At 44.8% G+C, this 27,459-nt stretch overlaps 1 protein-coding gene across 1 annotated transcript; it reads left to right on the forward strand.

Moving 5' to 3' along the window:
* Window positions 1–11,796: 11,796 nt before the first annotated feature.
* Window positions 11,797–22,474, forward strand: GMNC (geminin coiled-coil domain containing). The gene is made up of 6 exons (XM_086844161.1): window positions 11,797–12,030; window positions 12,147–12,356; window positions 14,732–14,888; window positions 14,974–15,059; window positions 16,454–16,570; window positions 17,945–22,474. The coding sequence occupies exons 1-6, from the start codon at window positions 11,797–11,799 to the stop codon at window positions 18,587–18,589; spliced, it is 1,449 nt and encodes a 482-aa protein (XP_086700287.1). The 3' UTR covers window positions 18,590–22,474.
* The last annotated feature ends 4,985 nt before the right edge of the window (window positions 22,475–27,459 follow it).

Here is a 27,459-nt window from a genome sequence, read left to right on the forward strand (position 1 = left end):
TTCTTCTGTTTCTAAGAGCTGGCTAGGTGAACACCCATCAGGCACAGCTTAGCTAAAGGGCAGCTCATTTTAGAGCATACAAAGAGATGTAACAACTTACCAGGATTTCTTACAGCCATCTTTTTAAAAATTCTTTTAACCTTTATATTACCTTTGTGTGTCTACATTTTTCTCTTCTTAGCTTTTTCTTTGGCAAAAATAGTTTTAAATGGGAAATACACTCTTATTTTAGAACTTAATATCTGTATCCAATCTTTCTCATTTGTGTTTCCTCTCCAGAAATCAAGATATATAAAATCCCTCTATTTTTTCATAAAACTACACTGATAAATATTCTTTGAAATAAAGAATGAACTTTGAACTTATGTACACAATGCTAACTTCAAAAAAACTTCACTTCTTTTAAACTATAGACTCTCATGAAAAAATATCACCATTTTAGAAGACAGTTTTCAGCAAAAAGGATCTTTGACTTATGCTTTCAAAAGAAAAGATAAACTTCCTAATTTGAAGAAGTGATTACATTGTTCCTTGCATGATTCTCTCAACATTTCCTGCATTAAACTCTTTATTAATGTATTATTTTTATTTCTTTCTTTAGGTATTTTTCTAAAAACAAAGGCCACCAAAACCTACAAATTGAAAGTGTTTATATTGTGTACTGGATCACTGCCCATGCACACGAGCACTTGTTTCAACACATGCTCCAGCAATAATATCTCAACCTTACAAATTCAGAGGCTGCTTAATCTCTGTTTAACAAAATCCAAACAGAGAAGGCCTGTGTCCCCAAATGCTTCTCTGCCTTCATCCCAACAGGTGGGCTCTGGGCTCCTCTGTCGATGTGATTATTGCTGTCCAATTCCTTGCCTTTCTCTCAAGGCCATTCTCCTTCTGCAGGATGACTCATTAGCCCCGTCCCCGGCAGGGAGCTGACATCCAATTAACCAGCTGACAGTCCTCCAGTGGCTCCCACTACCCCTCTAAGGCTCTGTTTACAAACACAGGCTGCTGTGCCCATAAAGGAGGGGAAGCTGAAAGTCCCCCTGCCAGGCCAGTTTGTTCAAAGTGTTCAGAGCCCTTTAAACAATACCTTTGTAGGGTAAAGATCGGGCATATTGTGTGCAGCGGGCTGCAAGTCACCCTAATGGCTACTGCTGCATCGGGCGGGAAAGGGAGCAGCAGCTGGTACCCAAACAGGAGCACCAGGACTCAGATCCCAGTTGCAGCTGGGAAACCAAAGGAAATTAGCAGATGGGGAAATATCACTGAATTCTATATTGGAAAGCACCTAAAGCGTGCATCCAGAGTGATGTAAAGGTCTCTCTGACAAAGAAATAAACCAGTATAAAACCACAGGTTGCAACTCCTGCACCAGGAAACAAGTCATTTTACCAACACATACCCGAGAAGCTCCAAGTCCCCCACACACTTGAGCAGGAACATGATGTTCCTTGCAGAGAACAGAGGTTTTTCACTTTGCAGGGACTCACTGCAGAATGCCTCTGCCTTTGATCTGTATGTGTTGGTCTCATTCATTGGCACTGGGAGTTCTGCTTAGATTTTTTCCCCATCTTTGGCCAACTCCAGAGGAAAAAACATGCCCAGAAAACTATGATCATTGCTACGCAATTTCCATTTGGCACCAGCTAAACCAAAAAAACTGCTCCTATTAAGTTACAGGTCTGCCTTGGCACAACAACTTCAAACTTAAGTCCGAAAAGCTTCTCCTAACTTGGCAGCTAGGAGATCTCTCTTACATCAAGTCTGAAATTAGACTTCAAATTCACAGATTTCTGAGTATTTACTGTATTTTTGGGATCATGATCTACATCCTAATTATTACCCCCAGCTCCCCTCTTGAGTTAGGTAGAAAACCACAAACTGATCCAGTCACTTTCAAATCTGAGCCAAATTCAGTTGAATTTTTCATAACTGCAGTCTCATCTTTTTAAATAACCTGCACTTGCTACAAACCAAGGCAGTGGCTGATTTTTGCAGTGAGGAATGACAACATGACCTCAAGAAGGTCCTCACTGTAGTACACTGCATCTCTGGGTGAGAAACACAGCAGAGATGATCTCCCAAGAGAGATAAGGAAGCACCAAATCCTGGTTCTTCTTTCCTCCAAAGCTGTTTTGCACCATGCAGACATGCTTACAAAGTGTTATGCTGGGATTAAGTGTCCATTCCTTCAGATTTCTCCCTCTCACACTATCAGAGTGATACAAATGAGAATTTATTGAGAATTTAAGGCTGAAAATTTGGTCTCTGTGCTTTTTCTTTCATGTAACTCTTCCTATTTGGTTACACAGAAGGCAAAGATTTGAGCCAGAAAAGGTCCTCATAGGCAAATACAAAGCAATGCTTTGGCCAGAAATATACTGTTAGAGCAGATTTAATAGCCTGAGAATTTATCCCTCCACCTCCTGTAGATGACTGTTGAGTAGAGATGAACATATCAATAGCCTGTACCTGTAGTACGAGTGACTTCAGTGCTTCCAACTTGCAGCAGTGCAGCTCAACCAAGTGAACTCAAACCATCTTCAGAAGCAATATGAGATCTCACAAGAACAGCTCACATTCTGGTCCTCAACTCACCTGCAGCATCCTCTCACAGGAGATAAGAAATAGATGAGGGACAGGCACTTATTTAGCCTCAAAAATAATTTCAACTGTAACCAGCTAATAACAGCTGAAAGGACAGCCTCTGCTTAGAAAAGCTATTGTTGTATCTGGGTGAATTATATTCTCAATTATTGTGTACAGATCAACTTTATCCATTAATTAACTGCCCGAATTCATTACATTATAGACGTAGCAATGATAATTGCTATGACCATTGTGATGTGACACCAGAGCCACAAGCCAGCCAGCACAGCACCACAAAACAGAATGTGAGCCATGTGCCCCTGTCCCAGGCCCTGGGCTGTGCTCCAGTTGCAGCCTGGTCATAGGAAAATTAATTCTTTCCAAAATTAGATCACACTGCTCAGGACTTGGCACAGGCAAGTTTTCTTTATGAAAAACCACAGAAATGGTGATTTCATTATCTCTCTAGCTTATTGTGTCTGGGTTTTCTTCTTTTTCTTTTTATTTCCCTTCCTCTCATATCTAACTGAAGTATAACTTCTCCCAGTTTCACTTCCACTGTGCATATGTGAGTTGCTATCTGTCTTCTCTATATGCCTCCACGACAGCAGAACACTGTCTTCAGATTCATTTAGCCCTTCTCTCCAAGCTAAGCAAGCCCAGTTCCCTCACCCTCACATTCTCCAGACTCCTGACCAGCTTATTGGCCTTCCTGTTTGATCTTTCAGTTGATCAGTTCTTGACAACAACTTTCTTGCATTCTGAAGACCAAAACCAGATGCAGTACTTCATTTGCAGTTTCACCAGTGCCTAGTAGAGGTCACCAACCATCTCTCTCAACCTGCTGATTGTGGTCTTGCTAATGCACCCCAGCACACAGATACCCTCCTCTGCCTATTTTTGCTTTGTCTAGGTTGTCATAAAATGATCTTTTTGTTGGCTGTGTCAAATCACTAATCCCTGGAGTCATTTTTGATGCATTTTACTAAAACTGCCTTCTTTCTACGCTCAGCATTTGCAGCTAAGTGAAGTCTAAGAACCCTAAAACTGTTTTAAAAGTTTGGGCAGAAATAAGCTCACTCTCTCTGCAGACCATGTATGCCCACAAAAAAACAGTCTCCAACTACACTGCTTTGAATCCTGTGGCATAGACCAATTCACTTGTGAAAGACCAACAGATGGACAGAAAGGGACACCCTCCTCCCCCCTCTGGCTGGTATCAATTCCCATTAAAGGCTCTCCTGTGTCCAGACTGAGCATGCTGACCACTCAATGCAGGCAAAATTGCAATCCACCTTGATTAACTTCCTAACAAGTTCTTTGCGCCTCCCTTCTTGTTCCTCTACCAGTCACACTCTTTCTCTCTAAAGTTTTCCTCTAATTAATTCCATATTAAGCACTGAAAATCGGCAGGGTCCTCTCAGACGCCCCTTGTCCCTTTCTGTGTGGACCCTCCGGGTCCCCAGTGCTAAGCCCACTGGTAAAAAGCTGACATCTGTGCAGCAGCTCCCAGGCTGCACTTTCAGGTACAGCATGTGTTGCACCTTGAACTACCGTCTCATTTCAGACCTCACCATCGAGACCAATTAAGTACAGAGCATGCAAGGAGCTGACCGAGTGTCACATGCTGGCTATAACCACAAGGACTTAGAGGCCCCAAATCTGTTATTACCAAGCTGTTCCTGACAGCAGCATGCTGCCTCCTAACAAAAAGAATAGATTAAGATCAATCAAGTCTCCCTCTGGCTTGTCAGTGGGACTTTGGACCACACCTTCCACCCAAAACTTCCCTCCTCTCCTGCTTCTGAGCACCTAGGCAGCTGCAGGCTAACAAGGTGGCTGCTGAGTCCAGCGTGAGCTGAACCATATGTTCATAATTAGTTAACTTCTTGCTTTATTGCTAGAAGCACTATCAATAAATCAGTGACAGCCTGTAGTGGCCTTGGGAGATGCAACAAGCCACCCCCAGACAGCACAGAGCCCTCCCCTCCACACGGGCAACTGGCCATATTTCATTCCAGCTGTGGCATTGTGCACTGAATTAACTTTATCCTCAATTTAGAAAGCCAGCATGAAATCAAGAGACCTGAGGGAAAGAATAAAGAGAAAGAAAGAGAGAGAGAGAAAAGGAAGGGGAGGGAGGAGAGGGAGAAATCCTAGCAGGTCAACTCAGAAAAATAAGTTTGTTGAGTGACCATCTACAGGGATGGTGCTGCTTAACCCATTGCTGCAAGGCTGGTTGCTGGTAGCACATTTATTAATAAAAGCCTTTCTGCCTCTTATTGCCTGGCACTGCAACTGAAGGTTTCTTAGCACAAGCTGAAGGGGGAGCCCAGTGATATAATTGGTTTTTAACCAGTCAAACACTGTTAAGTTGCCACCTAAATAGCAGGTAAAGCAGAGCAATGGGAGGCTGGTGCCAGGATGAGTCTGGCATGAGCTCTTGAGGTGAGCGCACTCACACAGAGCTGCGTTCAGCTTGAGCAAAGCGATGTGACAGGTCAGATATTCCTGGAACTGGGAAAGCACATGGCAACTGCCACACTGCCAGGTGTTAAGGCAGATTCCCAATGGGCAGTGGAGAGTGCTGGAGGCTTCTATACAGCAATTCACAACACCTGAATCCAGAACCTGCCTCTCCTATGGTCCTCACACCTCTGTGGACCACAAAGTTACACAGCAACCTGAACATTACCCACAACTAAATGCTGAAATGCCTGTAGTTAACTCATCCTGGGATCGTTCTGTCGGCCTGGAGGTTTAACTGAAACAAAGCCTGTGCTTGCAGTGCTCCCACTGGCAACTTTTATCTGGTTGAAAATGCACCTGAAAAAGTCATTGCCATAAGGCAGAGTAAGTGCTATTGTCCTCCTGGAGCTGATGGAACTTTGTAGATGCAGCACAAAAGAATTCTTTCCCCCGTGTTTCTCAGTTTCCCCTGTCCTCAAAATTTAAATCCAGCTGTAAGACCCTGAGTGAAGGCTTCCTGATTTACTTAGCCGAACCTTCCTGCTGTGCCCGTGTGGGAGCAGAAGGAGGGATGCTAGCAAGCCCTCTAGTGTCCACCTGCGACATCCTTCTATGAAACATCCCAAGGTCCAAAACATTTTCAGCAAGAAGCTAACCCTCCAAATTCATGGTACCAAATCACATCTTTGAAAGAATAAAGTGTATAGTTAGTGTTACACTTGAAAATAAAACTGACAGCAATTACAGAGGGCTATTCCTCAGTAAGAACATCTATCATAGTTAGATTGTTAGATTATATTAGAAAAATTAGGTAAGTCTTTCTCATGACACATTTAGGGTGAACAAAATGATAAAAGCAAGTTATTGAAGGGAACTTTGGAGACCATCAGCCAACCCAGAATGGAGCATTGTAGGGTCTTTCAGTTTCCCAGTGAAGTATTTTGTTCCAGGGGGCCACACTCCTTTCTGCCCAAGGCACCAAAGGTGCTTGCCCAGACTCTTCCTTATAGATTTGCATCTCCTGGGTGCTGGAGATTATAGAGAGGTCTAAGACCTGTCCCTGAACATAAATCTCTCTTAAAATTTGTGGAATTGCAAAGCAACATCCAACAGCTAATAGTTGATAATCCCAGATTAAATTAGTTCAGTTCAAATGAAGCTGCAATTTCTCAAACAACAGTACACCTTTCTAGCTCTAAGGGGGAGGTCAGCAAACATTGACCAGAGTCAACAAAGTCCCCATGTGCATGTCAGGAGTCTGCTGAGCTTCATTTCTGCTCATGGATGACAGACCAGTCATTGCAGGTTCTGTGGGTGGCAAAAGGTCTCATTTCTTTCTGACTATAAATCGAGAAAGGAGAGATGATACAGAATCCACACGAGCTTCTGGACAGCTCAGTAGCTGCCATTTAAGTCTCTGTTCCTTCCAGTCACTTCAGGAGACTCAGATACAAGAACCTGAAGCCAGGAGAACATCTCCCCTCCAAAGCCTGTTCTGTTGCACTGTACTAATCTCTTCTTTCTTGCCCTGCTGTACTATTTCAGTTTGCAATGGAATTGTAAAATTACAGTAAGGCATGGATGAATCCTGCTCCCTCATCCAGGAGCAGTTAAAAACCAAATACTTCTCTTGTTTCTTATTCACTCTCAGGCCCTTTTACATTGCTTTGGCACAGTATGAGGCTGCCAAATGGATACAAACCTCCCCCCACCCCTTTCTCCTCCAGGATAGCATAAAATATAATTAGGCCAAAAAAAAATCCTGTTTGCAGTTATTATCTACTGCACATCATTGCTACAAGGGAAGTCATGCTGCCATTGAACTGTGTAAACTTTTGGTTAAAATTAAATTTTAGCAAAAATTCAGAGAAGAAAACAGCTCTGATGTGTTTTGAATGGAATTCTTTTAAAAGGCTTTGGGATTTGGAAGACATTTACTCTTTTAATCCATTATATCAAAATAATTGACAAAATCACAATGAAACATTTTGTTCCTTCCTAAAAACAAAAACCAAAGAGGGGAAAGAAAAAATCTCTCACAGAGAATTAAAAAGCATTCAGGTTTCATTCCAACGAGCTGGGCGTCAGGACCTCGGCATTCTTCGAGAAAAGAGATTATTGTCTCCAGCCAGCTCTGGTGTAAGCCTGTAAAATCCTCTGCCAATCTTTTAGATGAATTACCAGCCAACTAATTCCTTTTCATCACCAGTTCATCGAACACTACCTGCATGGACTAGGAGCTGGAAATTTTGTGTATACAGACAGAGCTGTTTTACTAGGGTATCTCCCCAGTGACTTACTGCTTTAACTCAGCCTTTGAAATGTATGCACAAAAACCTTGACATCTTTCTCAGCTCATGACAACAACATCCTTCACCTTCTGACCCCCAACACATTTACACACATCCTAGAATCTTTCTTTCATTATTGATTAGGGGAGGCAATGCCATACAGCTCTGCAGTGAAGAGATGCCCTCACACATATTTACTCAGATCAGAGATCCCTGCCAAACATCCCAACTGGCAGCCAAGAATGGAAAGTGCCCAGCTCTACACCCAAAGCAAGATGGAAAGAAGCCAGACGTCCAACTCCTGAGCCACAGCCAAGAGGAAAAGCACTGTTAAATAGGTGAAGCCCAGTACATTGGTACTGGCAGCATCGTTCACACAGGAGGAGCTCACAGGCCAGGTTAGAAGCAGGATGGATCATCAGTGGATGATTAGACACAATGCCCCATTCAGCTCTGCATCTGGCCCCATGAAAATTCATCCTAATTTGGACACCCGTGAGCTAAGCTTTTCTGGCAGGTCCCCCTGCAAAATAGTTTGACTTCAATAGAAAACACCATGGAGAAAAACATGGCTTTTCAGTCATGGTCTTTCTCTTGTAAGCGCAACAATTTCCCCCAAACCATGATGGTCAACAGTCTGAGCACACTCCAGAAAAACTGATTCTGACATCTGTTATTTAACCCTGGGACTACCTCAGAGCATTTGCTTGTGCTGCTGAATCATTTTCTGTGATGTAAAGGTTACTTAGCTGCAGCATGGCAGCTCAGTGCAGTGGGAACCTCTGGAATGAGGGATGTCAACAGCAGCAGCGTGCTGCTGATGCCAGGCCAAGAACAGGCTTTGCTTCCATAACCACATCATGGTTTATATTAAAATTCCCACCCAATTAACCCCCAAAAAATGTCATGAAAAATTACCAGTTCACAATTAATTTTCTGTTCTGGAGCCAATTGGTCTCAGCCAAGAACAAAGGGACTCATTTGGCCAGGGGCTACAGGGGGACATTTTTTATTACAGAAATGTGAAATCTAAGCAGACATACCAGTCCTGACTGATAAATGAGGAACAGAAACAAAGATGCAGAGACTGACTTAGACCTCTGTAAATGGGTGATGTCCTGATGTTTCAGGCATTTAAGTGCTACTATAAAACTGTACAACATCAGACTCGGAAGTAGAATGTATTTCTCTTCATACACCAATCAGATCGGCAACAGTAACAAATTCTCACCTGCAGTTTTCAGGAGAACCCATCAGCTCATCAAAAGCCAGCCCTGAGCTCAGGACCTCGGAGTTCTTTTATGATACAATTCCAGCCAAAGGAAAGGGCAAGAAACAGGCAACAAATAGAGCCCGGAATAAGTTCTGAGAGAAGATGTCCATAAGATACTAAATCAGTGCAATTAATGTCCTCCTCTGACAAAAGGTCAATAAACCCAGTAGAATTAATGAAGACATTCAAAAGAAACCCCCAGAATTATAAAACTCTTTTTTTTTTTTTTTTATCCTCTGACCCTCAGTGACATTCTGCAAGCAGTGAATTCTGTAAATATACTCTGTGTTCATAAAACTTGCACTTTTTCCATTTACCTATCCATTTCAGGGAAACCTAATTTCTGTACCTGGGGGTGTAATCAAGTGCAATCTAGAGGACTGCTTCTCTGATGGTTGGCAGAACAGACAAACAATTACACAAATCCAGACAAAACCAGCATAGACTGTTGTATTTAACACATGAAATGGCATACAGGGCAAAACAGAAAAAGCTAAAGCCAAAAATGTCTGTGAAAAAAAGTCAGATAGGAAATTGGAGTGAAATTTTGAAGAGAAAAAAGCAGTACCAGCATCACAAGAGCAAGTCTCTTCTAGTCCTTCACAAGCAGTTATTTGTGCTTTCCCTAACAGATCTCTCTTCAAAGCAGGGATCTGCTGTTCCTTTTGAAACAACAGCTACATCCACAGGAGAGACCCAAGATTTGCTGTTAGCAGGGGTGATAACAGATGGGGGAGCACTCGTGGACACAACACATGGCACAGATGTTATTCAAACGTGGTCCTTGAACATTTCACCTGTAAGGATCTCATTTACATAAAAAGTGCCATTATCTATGTAGAAAACCAACTTTTTCAGATAAATTCCATCTTCCAGTCACCGACTCACCACTCTTGCTGTAAGAAACTGCAGGTAAACCCAGAAATGTGTTTTGCAGTTTTTCCATCTTGTAGTCATCTTTTTTTCTTTATTCTAAACTCTTGTGAAACTCCACACTACCAAAAAGTATCAACACAGGAGACCTGGAGCCCAACAGCACTGAAGACTCAGATTGAGTGCATTTTACAGGAAATAAAGCCCACGGGTATATCCAGTGACATCTGACAGTGCTTTCAAGACTAGTAACTGGTGTGAGAGTGATGAGAAAGGTAAAGACTGCCCTAAAATATACCAGAAAGATATAAAAGAGAAAGATTTCCCCATGCCTTTCGCTAAACAATGGCATGTTATACAGCAACCTGAGTAACTTTGGTCATCCATCTAAGAAACAAGTGAATATCAGCTGAATATTTTCTGAGATGGGTTCCTAAGGTTAGGTTAGATTATAAAAGAACCTGCCTTATTTGACCTAAAGTAAAAGACAATGTGTGACAGAGCTTTGCAAAGACATCAAGGCTAAACACTGGCGAGGGAGATGAAGTGTCTAAACTAGAGCAAGAGTTTGGCACAACGACAAAAGGGATTATACCTGCTATGAATACATTCAGCCTGGAAACTAGAAAGTGTCCAGCCATCAGAACTCAGAGTACGGTGTAGCCTCACAGTGGGAATAACATAAAGAAAATAACCTAATTAGTTTTAAGAGGGAGATTGAAAAGTTTAAGAATGTCTCAACAGCAGGGGACTGGATTTGGGAAGTGCCTTTTACTCCTGCGTTCAAGGAGGAAGACTGATCAGAGAAAAACAGCCAGAGCCTGTATCTGCATAAATTCCCTTTCAAAAGCATTTCTGCAAATCAGTCTCATCAGGTTTAATTTGTCACACCTTTGGTTTACAAACACGATCAGAGATTTATGCAAGTGCCAGGTACCTGTGTGTACCTGTCTATAGGTTAATATCCTGAGTTATAAACGAGCCTCTGTTTTATCACTGATTCACTTAACCACTCTTAACATGGATAAGAAGAGACATAGCAGTAATATGTCAGGACAAGTAAAGAGAATTTGGGGTGGGTTTGGACACCAGTGCAGGTGTCAGTGTGCAAAATAACCCATACTGTAACTGTTGTAAGTCTGGTATAAAACTTGTGTTAAATTATCTGTAAATACTATTTTGTTCTGTGTACTATCCCTTCTGAGAGCCCATTCACTATCATGTAAATGCAATTTTAAGGCCATTTTTACATAAAAAAGGGATAAAACAGAAAAAAAAGGCTTTTGTTTTTATTTGTTTGGGTTTTTTAATATTAATCTGAAGGATTAGCTTCACCACTGTTGATTAAACAAAAAACATCATAGAAATTACAAAACAAAATGTAAGTACAAGGAACATACAGTAATTAACACACTGCAATACACTTAAATGTGTGTTCCCAGAACTATGACATTCAAAGTGAAATCTCCACTGAAGCAATATTGTAGTCTCGATAAACATTTTGCCCCAGGACTTTATTCCAAGAGGTCCTTCATTGACTGCAATAAGCAGTAAGAGGTCCAGATGGAGGAAAATTAGCAGATGATTGGTACTCAGTTCTGTTTTACATACACACATATCAATGTGTGAATGCTACTGTTACTTCAACCTCTTCCATCATCATGTGTGACCACCCATGATCCATTTTGCAAAATTAGGTGTTTCTCTCCTACGACAGCATTTCTCTTTCTTTGGCAGTTACCCAAAGGGTATCTCCCCAAACGTACCAGGGCTCTGATCTGGTTGTCTTTCACCCATTTACCACCTTTCACTCCCCAGCTTTGGTGAGTTGACCTGAATTGTTTGAGCTCAGAAAGCCGAGCACTGTCAGCCCGCAGCCAACACCACACCAGCGCTGCAGACCCCACAATGGAGCGGCCACGGGCTGCCCGGTGGGTTTGAGATGTCTGCGGAGGCAGAGACCCCACACCCTCCTTGGGCAGCTCTTCCAGGGCCTGCCACCCACAATAGAAAGAAGTTCCTCCAAATGTTGAGGTGAAGCTTCTCGTGTTCTCATTGACGGCCGTTGTTCCTTGTCCTGTCACTGGGCACCACTGAAATGAGTCTGGCACCTTCCTCTCGACCTCCACCGTTGAGATATTTATATGTATTAATGTGATCCCCTCAGGACAGGCCCGGTTCCCTCAGTCTCTCCTCATAGCAGAGCTGCTCCAACCCCTAATTATCCTCTGGATTCAGACAGCCAGCTCTCCTCTGCTGCTGCCCCGACAGACGAGCCGCGAGGTGCCTCGGGGCGACATGGGGGGCATCCCCTGGGCAGGGCATCCCTGCTCTTCACCCACTGCAGGCTCCTCTGCACCTGCCTCATCCCTTCGGGGGCCAGGCGGGCACCGGGAGCCCGAGGAGCCGGGCACCGGGAGCGGGGCAGTCCCGGCCCCTCAGGAGAGACCGCGGCCCCCCCGCCAGCATCCCCACACGGCGGGGGAGGCGCGGGTTGATGACGCCGTCTTGGGCAGCCCCAACATGGCCGTGGTTCGGGCGGCGTGAGGCCGCGCTGCGGGACGCGGAGGCGCTGCCGGGGCCCGGCGGGATGCACGGAGAGTTCGCCTGTCGCACGGGGCTGCTGCGGGCGCTGCGGGCTCCTCTAGCCTGCCCGCCCCTGCAGCTCTCCTCTCCCGGCTTTACCCGCCTCCCCCGGGCCAGTACCCAGCGCGCTGCCGCCCGCGGGGCCCGGGAGCAGCGGTGCTGGCCTGGGATGTGCCCGTGTGAGGGGCCGCCGGTGCCACAGCGCCCTGCGGCAGCGCGGCACAGGGAGCAGAGCCGGCCGAGGAGCTCCGCTGCGCCTTGGCGCGTCTTGGGTGTGTGTCAGAGCTCGTGTTCCTCGCTAGCCGACAGATGACAGCCGTGCAGAGTGCTTGGCATCTGAAGGGAGTGGGTTATCGCAGCAGTTATCAAATGTGCTGTGCTGCGGGTTAAGAAAGCTAAAGGGTGACCCCAGGCACTGTAGGCTCAGAGTGTGAGGCCTTTTAAAAACACTTCTGTTAGAAATAAGAAAACATAAAGGCAGGAGATGACAGTAGTTTAATTTGGTACAGTTTCCAGTTGGGCAGCAACCTAGGAAAATAGCCAGTAATAAAAGAACAGAAGGCAAATGGCACTCTTGGTATGTCCCTCATGTATTGTCCCTAAGGCTTGCTGATGGGGGAACAGCACTGAGCATCCTCCAGGGGAGACATGAAAGACCCTCTCATATACCAGCATGGCTTGCCCTCAGCCCAGCCTCATCCTGGCTGGCTGCAGACAGGTCAGGATGGCACCTGGAACAGCCCTTGTCATGGCAGGGGCAGGATCCTGGCGGAACAGCTGCTCTGCTATTAGCTTTATTCCCACCATTCCCTATGCTATTCAAAAACCTTCAGGGAAGATTTTTTGGGGGTTAATTTTTTTGTTCCTTCCAGGAAAAAAATTTATCCATGGGTTTTGATTGCTACGTAAATCTGATATGAATCAGAAATAACCATATGGAGACAAACTCCGTCTTTCACACACCTGTTTGTGTCTTTTGCAATGTTACAGTAGTAAATAGTTTATCATAGTAAATCTTTTACCAGTGCCTATATTTATATCCTTAGATCTTCTGGAAGCCTGGCACTTGACAGAAAACATTCCCAATATAGTGAGACATTTGTAGGAGGTTGTCATTGCAGACTGTTGTTCTGAAACCTGCACTTCATTCCTCAGAATTGTCCACAGAAGTGCTCTGAATTATATTTACTTCTACACACCTCTGAGAAGCCAGGCAAAACCCACTCATTCAGCCAGGCAGGTTGGACAAACTTGTTTCTTCCTGCTGGATTTTACAACTGCAAACAAGGCTTCAAAACAAAACAAATCAAAAAACTCACCAGCAACACCAGCAGCCTTATTCTGAACATGTGGGATGCTTCCCTGGATGCCTGTTCATTTCCTGGAGTGAAACTCAGACTCACCAGTTCACTGCTGCCCTGAAGTGTGTGGAACCTTTTTTTTTTTTCCTTCTCCCTCCTTTTCTTTTCCCTGCTTCCTTGTGTTGATTTGTGGGACCAGAATGACTTTGATTTCAGCAAGTTTGCTGTTTATTCACGTCACAAGTTTGACAGCTTTACACCAAATCAGATTGCTGGGTTTCAGGAGAGCTCTGAGGCGTCACTGGGAGCTCCTTTAGATTAAACTCGCCTCCCCGGTCTCCCCCCTCTCCCCCTCCTTCAGAGCCATTTAAACCTCTCTGGGGCTTTAACAGAAACGTGCTCCCAAGACCTGCATTTCATTCTGCAAACTGATATGGTAAGTGCTCTTTGTATTTCTCTCGACCTCGAGGTAGAGGAGGAGAAGCTGTCTGTCCCTTGGGGGAGTGCAATCGATTTTGTGCCCTCTTAAGATGGGAAAGAAAGAGGGCTCTCCTCTACCTGCCAGTGCAGTCTCTGCTGCTGTGCCTTCCCATGGGTGGGCAGACTCTCTGACTGAGGCTCCAAGTTGTGCCGTTGCCTACCTTGCAGAGATTTAGAGTTACTGCAGATAGGGAGGAAGGGTGAATCCAGAGACAACCCCAGGCATTGCGGTCTGGGACTCCTGCAGAACTGCAGGGGCAGAAGAGAGTGCGAGCAGCCAGGAGGTGACTCTGCTGGCTCTGTGCTGTTGCTTTAGAGCTGAGTCGAACACCCATGGTGGCAGGAACGGTCTGACCAAGGACAGCATGGGACCTTCCTTCACCCTAAACCCACGCAGGACGGTAGCATTTCCCAAGGGGTTTCAGGAAACTGAGCCGCCTCCCTGGCACAGCTGTGCTCGGAGCCCCAGTGCTGCCGGGGCAGGCGGAGCGGCACTGCCCGCGCTCGGGGAACGGAGCGGAGCCACCGGCAAAACGGGGAGCGGGCACCGGGTCAGGGCTGGGCGCTGCCGCGGGGGCCGCCAGCGCCGGGCAGGGCCGGCGGGACCGCCCCGCGACGGCACCTGAGCACAGCCCGGCCGGGACAGCAGCGGGCAGGCACCTGAGCACAGCCCGGCCGGGACAGCAGCGGGCAGGCACCTGAGCACAGCCCGGCCGGGACAGCAGCGGGCAGAGCGCTGCCTCGGCGGGGCGCTTCTGCCGGGGCGCGGCGGGGCCGGCCCGGCACCGCCTGTCCTCGGGGCCCGCCGGCGGCTGGGGACGGGGCCCCGCCGAGCGCCCCATCACCTCGGCCCCTTCCCTCCGCAGAGCGCCGGCCGGCCGTGCCCGGAGCCGGACTTCGCCGGGGGCTCGGGCTGCGCCTGCCCCTGGTCTGCCCCCGCCGGTGTTTCCAAGGAGACCTGGGCCGCCGTCTGCGCCGCGGAGCCGCCTCACAGCCAGGTCCAGCGGGAGGCTCGGCCGCCGGGTGAGTGCTCAGCTGCCCCCGGGACGGGAGCGGTACGGGACCGGCAGCGGTACGGGACCGGGCTAACCCTCGCTCTGGTTCGCAGGCCAGTTCTGCAGCCCGCAGCTCGGTGTCCAGGACGCGGTGTGGCAGGGAGACCAGCTGTCCTCCCAGCTCTACAGGAACAAGCAGGTAAAGGCTCCGCGCCCCCCAGCACCCCCGGGTTCACCCCACGAAGTTCCCGAACTTTTTGTCACGTTTGGCACCTTCTCGGTTAGCTTATGATATTGCATATATGCGCTCTACTCTGTCACTGGTATGGATGTTAGAAGTGACATGAAACTGTTCCTTGCTTTAAGTGTTTGTCTCCATGTTGTCCTGTGAAGTTGGAGCAACTGTAGTGGGTTTCCCTATCCATTCCTCCCCTTTTACATCATATTGCAGCAGCAGCCTTGGCACTAAAGAAAACCAGGGGTATGAACGGGGGATCCCTCAGGCTATGACAATGCTGTTGGCTAAAAATATGTAGTGCATGCCTTCCTAATTCCACCAGGTTTAAGTTCATGGGTAATGATTCCACCAGAATTACCTAGAAGATCAACCATTTTGACCAATATGTTTTCCTTGTTACTTTATTTTCTCTTATCTTTCATTTTTTTTGGTAAATCCCAGCAAGAGACAGGAGCAACTCAGAACTGTCTTAGATGAAGGAACTCCAGATTAATGACTCTGATCAAGTATTTGGAATGATGTTTTGACACAGTGAAGTCAGTGAAAATTCAGATATTAACTTAAAAGTCCCTGGAATCAAACCATGGTTCCAGATGTCAATGTACTTCTTTCTTTGGTTCTTCCTCAATCATTTAAGTCTGTTCTTGACTGAGCCTGTGCTCAGCAGATGCCTGTGGTCCTTGGCAGAAGATTCTTTGTTCTCCTAAATAAATCTCCAAAGCTATGATCAGGAGCCAAAAATCTATCTGTAAACACTTAGATTTCCCATGGAAAAGTGCTAGGTGTCTGCCATTCCTGTTCAGCTTTTGAGACCAGGGATTATCTCAGCTCTGTATATCTACCAGGTCTGGGACAATAGGGTCCACAATTGAAGAGATCACTGAGTGCTGCTGTATCATAAAGAATGGCAACTGCATCTTCCTTCTGCACTCTACCCCGTACATTGTTAGTGTGCAACTCCTCCTCTTTTTCTTCACCAGCCAGCTATAAATGGGAAGGAGGGGTGCAAAGGGATGTTTACTGCTGCTCAAGAGGAGATCCTGAAGCTGCTGTCATGCCCGTGACCATTTCTGGCTGATCACAGGGCTACCTGTAATTCTTTTCTATTATTATTCTGAGGTTGTAGGTTTTTTTCAGAGTAATCTTCTTAAACAGTCACTTAAAGATTAAAGGAAGTCAAAAGTGAAAACTGAACAGTCATGCCACTTAGATTTATAGAGACAAGAGGCTGGAGGGGGTGGCTTGAGCTCACAAAGCAAACACCCAGATCTTCAAATCCAAGCAGCTTGTACCAGAGGGCAATTGCTATTAAGTTACAGAATCAACACCTATTCATCAGTATCTCTATTCCACAGCTTCAAGATACTTTGCTTCAGAAGGAAGAGGAACTTGCTAGGTTACATGAAGAAAATAATAACCTCCGACAATACCTGAATTCTGCCCTGATTAAGTGTTTAGAAGAAAAAGCCAAGGTATTGTGTTCAAACCTGTCATACAAATGTGTGTAGAAGGAACAGGTTGATTAGGTATGGGCCAGTAAAATATATGGAAAATCTAAGTGTAGACAACCTGCAGTGGAACTCACACTCACATTTAAATTCACGAAGGTGACAGTTTCCTCCAGGAATGGTATCCTGTCAGGTGCTGACTGTGGAAACAGTGTAGCACCTGGAATAATGAAGTTTAATTTAGTAGTTAGCTATAAGTAAGTTAAGATTATACAGTCAATGTAAAATTATTCCCTCTAATGCTTTTTTGTTTTTTCAGTAAAAAGCTCAAATTTGGATATATATTTTTGAATGTCTACTTCATCAATTACCCCTTTTATAAGGATTTTTTTTCCAGTTTATTAATTAAAACTTGTCTTTTTTTTTTAATGATGAAATACAAAATTAAACGTTTTAAGTTAGATGAAACATTCTAATAAACAAGTGTGAAGGGTTGCTTTATTAACATTTGGATTATTTGTCTCTCATCTAAACAAAAATAAAATCATTCTTGTGAGCTTGAAGATGTTTTTTGCTATTTTAGCATTGCTCATGAAACTGAACTATTGATTATTTGCTCAACTCTGTGGATTGAGCATGAGGTAAAGACTGTAAGACGTAGGAGACTTTCCTTTTCCATCCTGTTGATGAGCTGATAGCATGACATCCTCCTTCCCATGGCAAGACCTGGCTCCTGGCAGTGGAAAAGGTCTTCTTCACTGGGCAGAGCAGGGAGACATGGCCACGCACTGTGTCATGTGGGGAGGGGTCCAGTGTGGAACTGTCGTGGGAGGTGTCTGAGCAGTGAATTCATGATGTGGTGGGGAGTTGCCTTGTTTATTCTTGCCTTCCTTTGACCATCCCAGGATGCCTGAAGGGCCCTTGTCCTGGGATAATGACAATGGAGGTGAATGGATGAGTGCAGTGCCACTCAGGCTGCTGCTCTGAGCACTGCTTGTCAGCATCACCCTGTTCCAGCATGAGTTACCTTTGCATCCTCCCTCTTTGTCAGGCTGCCACTTTTCCCCCCCATGCCCTGTCACCTGCCAAGCACTGCTGGCACAGATCCAGGCAGGAGTGCAGGGGCTGGGAATGCCACCAAAGCACAGGTCTTACTGACATAGTTACACTCTTCTCTTTCAGCGATGGGGTTGTTGCAGACACTGTAAAGATACAAAATAGTTGGCCATACCCATATGTTTAAGCAGAGTGGGAAAAAAAACTTTATAAGGACAGTACTAACCATCTTGTGCATCTAAAATCTGAGGTCAGAAACACGTTGCTTTCAGGTGTCTAGAAATTCAAATTTTAATCTTCTCTCTCCACCTGGGTTTTTGTTTGTTTTGGTCTTTTTTATAGAAACTGCTATCTGGCCATGGGCAAAAAACCTGTGCTATCCTCAAAAGTACCAAGAGGAGATTAAAAGAGGACCACTGCTTTGTTCCTCAAGAAACTCCTCATGCTTCTAAAGCTAGAAGGAACCTCTTCAATGAATTCACTGCCTGTGAAGAGCAAGCCAGCCCTGCTGTGGACAGCTGGGTCTTGCAGACCTTAGGATTAAAAGATGTGAACACCATTGATGAAACTTCAGCTAACTACAGTGCCCTGTCCCCAGACTTCAGAAAAGACACATACTGCCTGAGCCCTGGGGGAACAATAGACTATGAGCACAGGGAAGGAGCAGCAGCAGTGTTTAGCTGCAGCCATGTGCCTCCAGCCAGCAGCAGCACCCATCCATGCAGCGAGGATTCTCTCTTCCTTCCTCAATTTTCTTCAGCATCATGTGTCTCCTCACCAGTGCCGAGTGTTTCCTCCCTCCCAGCCTATGGGTTGCCTTATTTGACTGGTGGTTTGTCACCCAACAAAACAGAAGTGGCCTTCACAACATCCCTGAGTCCCCACCGCAATGTGAGAACACACAGCTTCCACCAAGGACAGGCCTTTGTGCGCAGGGACGATGATGGGGGATGGAGATTCACCTGGGTGCCCAAGCAGGCTGAATGATGCACCTGGATCAAGGGTCAGCCATAGGGGATGTAGGAGTCACACTTTACCTTGTGCGTGAGACAGGTTCAGGCAGAAAAAAAGGACCCCTTTTGGGCTTCTTTAAATGCTACTCTGTCATTAACCCACTCCTCATTCCTTCACAGATTTTCACAGATGTGACTCCAGATTTCACTCGGACAATTTTCTGCCCCAGATGTTCAAACTGGATTCCTTTCTCTTGTGCCTGTGTTAAGATACCTGCTTTTACTTGTTTCCGGGGTTTTTGTCATCAGCTCTTCCTTGTTACTGGTAGTTTCCAGGCTTGGAGGGCTTTCACCTTTGTTCACTTTCACATGCACCAAACTGGAAAGCACTTTGGGATTGCACCTCTCTCACTTTGGAAATAGTGTCTCTTCCACAAATATCCACAGACAACAAAGGAGGCATAGGATGAAGACTGAGGATCAGCAGTTTGAGTGATTTAGTCTCTCTTGACTACACAGATTGCCTTGGATTTAACAGGTACCCATGGTTGCCTTAGGTGCTGCACAAGCAACCTACCTGCAGTTCCATGGTGCTGTCACATTCTTTGATGATGCCTCAAAATAAAAACAGGATTTACCTCTAATGCCTGGAGGCTACTTACTTACAAGAGATTTTTCATGTGCAGGGGATCTTCCTAAGGTGTGTTTAAGAGACTGATGTCTTTACTAATACGTTTTAAAGGTATTTTGTCTGTCAATAAAGGGAGTTTACATTTGGGGAGGCAGTATCACTTAGTGGTTGGAGTGGGTCTTTGGGAACCACAGCCTTCATTGCCAGCTCCTGCCTCTCTGTGTCTGCCAGACTGTGATGGGCTAAGACCAGCAGCACAACTTTGAGAATGCTTTAAAGCTCTCTGAGAGAAGGTGCTCTAGCACTGCACAGGACTTGACTTTTAGTAGTGTTACTAAATGATATGAATGATTTAATGATATAAAGTCAATGGACATGAAGGAAGCTCACCAGTACTGTTTTCTGTTTCCTTTGTCTTTTGTTCTACAGTAGTTTGATGCCTAAGTATCAAAATAGATTGACTTGGTTATTCTTGCTTTCAGAATGGGGCCACTGACATTGAGGAAAGACTTAAGTAAAACTGAGGATTTTCTTCCAGTGGCTTGTTTTCCTATAGAAAACTGGATATTCTTCGATTTTAGAGGATAAAAATATTTCCTAATAGCCTGTTGTGCCTTAGAACTGCAATACTTGAGACTCTCCATCAGGACCAGTAATGATTTCCCTAAGGACTTCTAAATGAACAAACTGTATTTCTGGGTAAATTTACTTAAAGGTAAAGTAAAGTTAGTTTGAAGTAACTATGGCAGACTTCCAGAATAGGCAATTTGCAAGCATTGATTGTAGGCATTATTTCACTGGATTAAAAGCCAACCAACCTAAAAAAACAACCACCACAAACCCAAACAACAACCACTGCAAAATAAACTCACAACAAAAACTCAGTAAAAGCCAAAAAACCCAAACCAGACAATGCCCATGGAATAAATATAAATATTTGTTGGGGGGCTTGCTGTAGTCCATAAAATTGTAGTTGATTGATGAAGACTGGTCAGACAAGACCACTATTTCTGTGGCAATTTTCTTCTTTTCAGTGAAAGCAGAAGAAAAATCCTGTCCTACAAACAACTCATTTTTTTCTCAATGCATTTCTTTTCTATTATTCTCCCCTTGCCCCACTATATAAGTGATCATTGAAGAAAATACTCCTGTCACTGGAGTTTTTGTTGATGTGTGTGGTAGTGTAGAAAATACCTGAACTTAACCTGAGAATGTGATGGGAACCCCTGGTACAGGTGATGTGGAGGATGCAGAGCAAACTGGGAATAAGACAGTGTGGCCAGAGAACTACACCCAGCACAGCTGTAGACGCCACACCTCTCAAAGCAGCTGTGAAACAGAAGTAGAGAAACATCTGTCTATTCTAACACCACAGAATGTTATTACGTGTGAGTTTCAGTGCTGTGGAGTCAGCAGCACTAATAAGTGCTTTTGTCCTACCAACAGATCTTAAATCAGGGGTTTTTTTCTCTGAAGAGAGAGAAAAGCTTTCCATTTGCCTGACACTTCCTTTCCACATTTTTATATCACTGTGTTTGAGAACTTCTCCTGCAGAGATCCAGAACAAGAGTGTCAGATCTTTGGTATAATCCTGACGTAGGGTTTCGGTAGGAACAAACTGATGATTGAGCCTTTGTCAGCCTTTTGTACAGGGGTGACTGACCCTTTGTCTCATAGCAAATAAATTATGAATGTGAGGGAATCATTTACCTGAATGAATCCTCTTCTTTTCCTGTGGGTTCCTGAATTTTATTCTATATGAGGGAGCTGAGTCCTGTTGGAGAGATTTTTTTCTGAGCCTGACTTTACTGGAGTTCATTTGGGTAGAGGATCCCATGGTGCTGCTCGTGTCAGCTGATGGGTGCTCCTGACTTACACATGCAAACTTAAAATTCTGGTGTAGGCAACTTCTTGAGCAAAGTTCTCTGTGATAATGATGCTCCTGGGCACTGGAGCAGAGGGAGCATGCTGGAAAGGAAAGAAGAAAATCCCCAAATCATTTTACCAAATAAATGTTACTTGTTTTACTCTGACACCACCATCTGAAGCAATATTTCCTGTTACATGTAGAAGAATAGAAGCAGGCTGTGTCTAACACCAATCCACAGCAAAAAAGTCAGCCCAGTGACCAAACCATTCCTTTAGATAAATATTGCTCCTGTTGCCAGAAGAAAGCCATTGCTCAGTGTAACTCACTCTAAACTGCCTGGTTACTGTGAAAATCCTGCCTTCCTACAGGTGTAATGGATACAGAAAATGAATAGGAGGCTGAAGACATCTCATGGCATACTGCCACATGGTGGGATGTGAGGACAGGTACTGACTGGGCTGGTCTGGGTTGATATGTTCATTGAACCTGCTGTGTCCCCATGATTTCCTTGGGCCTGGAAGCTCATTAATTGGGCCTGTGAAGCTGCATTAATGTGGTGCATTTATGCAAAGTTTGCAAAGATGTGAGGGATGTGCTTGTACAAAGCCTAGTTGGAGCTTTGAAATGGGTGTTCAGTCTTGCTGTGTGCTTGATCCTCCTTGTTTGTCCTTTTCCGTTTGTCCTGTATCCATTCCCAGTGGGGGAAAAAGCCACCCTGCTGCTCATGGAATGTCCAAGGTGAAGTCCAGGGAAGCCCATGACACATTCCTATGCCTCAGAGGTAGCTAGAGATCAATGGCAATGAAAGCAAAAAGTGGAAACAAAATCCAGTTCTTCACACAGCCATCACAACTAGGTAGCCAGGAGATAGCAGGGACAAGTTTCAGCTTGGTACTGCATTTCTAATTTCAAAAAACAGGCAGCTTGAAATGAGAGTCAGGAGGCAAAAGTTCTGGGTTCTGATACTGCCTCTGGTATTACACTTGGTTTAGTTGCTTTGGATTCTAACAAGAAAATATAACTCTTGCTGCTACAAACTCCAAGAAGTTCCCTCTTGCCAAGACTCAGTACCAGGCCCATAGAACTCCAGGATGGGGAACTATGACTTGAATGGCCATGGGGCCCTGGGTGGTACTTTGAGTATCAGTGAACTTCCTTGTCTGTAAATATTAATCTTGTATTAACATAATTTGTTTTATTTTTTTATTTGAAGTTTTCTTTATTATGTGAATGTAACATGCAGCTGCATAGTTTAAAATAATCTGTGTTTCTAGAAAGGTACATTAGAGAAATGGAAATTAACACTTAATCTGTTGATGTTCATGATTTTCGTGATTTAAAAAGGCCATGATTATATGTAAATGTCAATTTTGCCACTGTCACGAAGTTATGACTAATAAAACTTAACATCCAATTGATGCAATTCTCTCTGCCCATTTTAGCACCCATTAAACCATGCAGCTGTTACTCAGCAGCACAGCATCCACCTGGCACCTACAAATCTCCCCAGAGGACTGAAAGAGACTTTTATTTCCTGCAGTCACAAGTGTCCACACAAGGACATGCCATGTTTTTATGATACCAGATCAAACTATATTGACAGCCACAGGTGTGATCATTTCAGCCTGGGCTTGCACTGCATATTGCACTGATCCATTATTGCTTTGACTCAGGAATAGATGCCATGCTACCAAACAGCAGGGACAGAGGCAAATATTGTGCTTTTAGTCTGTTGTTTTTGCAGTATCTGGCTCTTGCACTTAATGGACTTGTACCTTCCTAAGCAGCTGGGCATCCTGATCCAGGACAACCTGATTCATTATAGTACTCTGAGTACTCCTGATTTTGACTCTGAAATGATGAAATGCAAAATGGCACTGAGGTGTCTCATAAAGAGACTGGGGATGAGAGACAAAAGCCTGATTAAAAAATTCAAACCTCTACTCAGCTCTACTTGACAACAAAGAAAAGCTGTGTTAGTTATTAACTTTCCCTTCTGATCATGAGCAGGTTTATTGGTAACCATGCACCAGCTGGGACCGGAGAGATTTTTCATTGGAGTGAAGATGGCTTATTGCTTATGAAAAGACACAAAGTGAACCTTCCTTAATTTCTTTTGCCCTCATCTAGAAGCCATACAAAGTCTATGAGATGATTCATAAACACTTTGGCCTGTTGCCGGGTAGCTGACACCCTGTCATAAAGAGAGAGCAGTCTATAAATAAATCGAGGAATGAGCTGTGATTCACCTAAAATGCCATCTCTCCAGTCATTCTTCTGCTTCATTAGTTGTGCATCACTGAGTTATTTCAAGGCTGAATACTTAAATTCAGTGCAACCCAAGGAAATCAGTATAATAATAGTTCACAAGGAACAGATTATAAAAATCAGTATGAGCATGAAGAGCTGGGAGGTCTGAGGTCCCCATTTTCCCTAATTTAATTTTAAAAATCTCACTCAAAGTGTGGCTGTAGTACTGGTATGGTTAGCTGAAACTCCCAACAGCTGCTGCCTCCAAAGCTGTTACTAGTCAAAGATCACTCTGAATATTCATTTACTAAACAATGTTTGCATGTGTAACATCTTCCACCGTGACATAATCCCCCGTTAGTGATCACAGAACACAGGGTCAGGTACCGGGAGCTTTGTGATGCTTTCAGGAGCACAAACAATGTAAACTAAGCCAGCTTCCAGCTGTGCAGAATGGGGGCCTAGCAGCCCATCAGAGAGTGCACACGTGCTGTCAGCGTCCCAGATGTGCTGCCAATGTCCCAGATGTGCTGTCAATGTCCCAGATGTGCTGTCAGTGTCCCAGCTGTTCCGTGCGAGCCCAGCCGTGTAGAACAGCAGCAGCCGCACAGCCGGAGCCACATCAGCACAGTTACACCCAGAGGTGTGGAGCGATGCCCGTTCCCGTGCGGGGCTGTGGCCCCAGGCTGTCACATCTGGGGGGTCTCAGTGCACATCTGGGGGCTCTCGGTGCCCACCGAGCCGCTGCCGGCGCTCGGCACCACCCGCCCTCCGCCGCGGCCCTGGCCAAGGTGCTGAAACGGCCGCGCCGCAAGGGCGAGCAAGGCTCCGCACCAGAGGGAGCAGCCGTATCACACCCAAAGGTGGTGCGACAGCTGGCACAGCCCTGTCCTGTCACCAGCAGCTAGCAGGGCTCGGAGAACGCTGTCACACGTGATGGCATTGGTTAGAAAAAATGAGCTTGCTTTGATCTCGAGGTAATCTTTACCTGACAACACAACAGGGGCCGAGGAAGCAGGGAGAAGTACCACGTTCATGTGGCGATGTCCTTGGTAACTGTACGTGACACTTTACAGGTACAAGCAGTGCTGGGCTCCTCTGCCAGGCTGTGAGGCAGCTGGGGATCCAGACAGGGCAATTTCAGAGTATCCTACTCCATATTGCTACATGTAGACAAAATGTCAATGGGAAAGCTCCCCTTTACCAGTGTGATGAACTGCAATTTATCCCAGATACAGAATAAAGAGGTTATCAACTGCCTCCCAGCTGGGACAGAGAAACCAAGAAATCCCTGTGACCTTTGAGAAGAGCACCTTTTGTAACCTGCAAAGCACTGCATGTTTTGATTGAGTATCAAGCTCCATGTATTAAGCTTGATTCTACAGAAGTATTTGTTACTACAGAATTAAAATAATCATCAGTCTATATTACAGGATTGTTTACATTATCCAGGTAGGAATATAGTCTCCATTATATAGGAAATTATATCACAAATGTTAATCACTCTATAGTAAATTTTTTTCTCCTTCCCCCAGACTAGGATCCCCAACAGCCTCCCTCTCTCTAAAAGGTTTTTTTCAAGTTACACTTACAAATAGGACCTAAAATATGCATCTATTGTTTCTGGTCTTTCTCCAACATCCACTCTGGAATTATATGAAAGATAGCTGCTAAATTGATTTTCAGTAATCAAGAGACAGAATATAATAATAATTACCTTTCTGCTGCTCTCCTACTTTTTGCTCATCTAGTACAATTTGATATCCAAGAGCTCAAAATTATCTGACAATGTCAAAAAATTATGAAAAAAAGGAAAATCTCTGCTGATGGAAAGCCTCTATGGAGACTCTGGTTTTAAGAAAAGTTGACATCTCTTTTGGTTAAAAAAACACACAGTTCCATGCAACTCCTTTTTCTAGGAAATACACATTCTTGTCCGAGTCTAGACAAAGTCTTCACCAACATAATCCAGGTCAGCTCATTCCCAAGATCTGAATATTACTGTAAAGCAAAGATCAGCTCAGCAATATTCAAACTCAGCTGTTAATTGTTGCACCTGCTTTGAATTCCAGTTCCCTCACCTGGGGATAGAATCAAACAGAACAAGTAGGAATGACACTTGCTTCTGTGCTTCAGCAAACCGTCTTGCTTCAGCAAACAGGGATAATTTTGTTTACCTATGGGTCATGAAATATTTAGTGATACCTTTCTGCAAGTGAGTGGAGAAACACTGATTTAATACTGGTAGGTATTGTTCAAACCTGCCAGCTTCAGTTTCCTTCAGAGAGCGATTTCAGCCTGGTAATTTTTCTTGCTTTCTTACCTGAAGAAATCAACAACACTGCTGGGGGAAAGGTGCCGTTTTCCTCCACTACAATGGCTTAATTTCAACAAAAGTGGTTTTCTGAACTGTGTCATTTTTACAGTCTGTAAGAATTGCAGTAACCCACTGAAATCAACATGACTAAGTCCAACCCCAAGAATAAAATGGAGCTGAGAGAGCTTTAAGTTTCTTCTTAGTAAAAGACCTTTTATCAAAATGAAATATCATTACCTCAATGGCCCTGTGGCCATTCCAGAGGTATATAAACATTTGCTGCCTATCTGAAAGCCATTCAATTACTAAGATCTTGATACTGTGTAAATATTTGACTACAATAGAGGATATAAATCAGAGAAAGTGATTCTGTTTCATTTCACTGGTGGCAGTAAATCACAGGCTATTCAGACTACTGGGCTACACCCAAATAAGTGACTGAGCTGTGAATACAAGCAGACATTACCTAAAATTTCCTGTAAAGCAAGTCCTAATTTAATCTAGAATTCATAGAGGGAAGACTAGCACTACCAAAACTCCAGAAACCTGAAGCACTTCCAGATATTTTTACTGTATCATCCAAGAAGGGAGAAGTTGACAACACCCAACCTTTGGACTAGTTCTCCAGAAGATGTGACCAGAAATGTGAAAGGGCTGCAAAAGCAGGTGCTCTTGAGTTTGGGCCCCTGGATATTGGTGACACAGGCAGCAGAAAAAAGGAGTAGCCAGTAAATTCCAGTCTCATTTAATCAGATATGACTGAGTATAATTAGAGGCAGCAGCATGATAGAACACAAGACTAGTCAGCCCTTATCCAGGGACTGATCCAGGTTTCTGTGCTGCAACGAAAGTCCTGGAGCTGCCACATGTGAAACAGCCATGCTGTGTGTCACTGCTCCAGAGACACAGCACTGGGCTCCCCATCACAGCAGGGACATGAGTCCCTCAATTCACTGCAGATTGAAAGTTAAAGTCTTCCAGGACTCGGATTTTTCTATGAGAATAACAACTGCAAACACATGGGCTCATGCCCAGCTGCAGCAGCAGCCACCAGGGACTGAGTCATTGTCGCCATTCTCCTGTGAAATGCCATTGCAATTCCCTCTTTTTGGCTTTCTGTTGTGCAAAGTTTGGTGCCAGAATTGGGGCTACAAGGATGGGTCACCCTTCCTCATTTCTAAGAGCCACCAATCCCACTGCTTGTTTGTCAAGACTTGTTTATCCTCACATCCTCATTTCCGCCTGTCCCATCCTCTGCCATCAAAACACTTCAGCCAGAGGCACAGTTAGTATCACCCAGGTGGCTCACAGACCCTTTCTGCAGTCTCTAAAGGGACATCAAGGAGACAAGAGACCAGCCAGTTTGAGAAAATAGAGTAGGAATGAGATTCTTCTACTGGAAAAGTATGGGATGCTTCTGTTGACATTTCACTGCCCCAAGGCACCTAACAGGGTCTCTGCTTACCTTTGGCTTTGCTCTGGAATGGGCTCTGTAGCAGAGAGAAAAGCAAGATTTGCTCATGAAAAGATAAGAAATGGGTTTATTTCTATCCTTTTAGATTTCAGGTTTATCTTCCTGCTCACAGGACACTTCATCTCATCAGTGCCACCTGGGGGGGTCCAGCTCCACAGACCCATGCCCAAGAGGAGGAAAAGGAGGGTGAGCCAGAGGCCCAACAACAATCGGAAATTCTGCATGACAGTGACTTCAGAGAGAGCAGGTATAAGCTACACACACTTTTCTCACCTTTTCCAAGCTGCATGGCCTCACCTGGGGCTGATGACTGTGGTTGTTAATCCGAGAAAGAGCAAAAATTCCCCCTGCCTGTTCCTCTT

The sequence above is a fragment of the Cyanistes caeruleus genome, chromosome 10 (genome assembly GCF_971803275.1).
Source record: "Cyanistes caeruleus chromosome 10, bCyaCae1.hap1.1, whole genome shotgun sequence".
NCBI lineage: Eukaryota > Metazoa > Chordata > Aves > Passeriformes > Paridae > Cyanistes > Cyanistes caeruleus.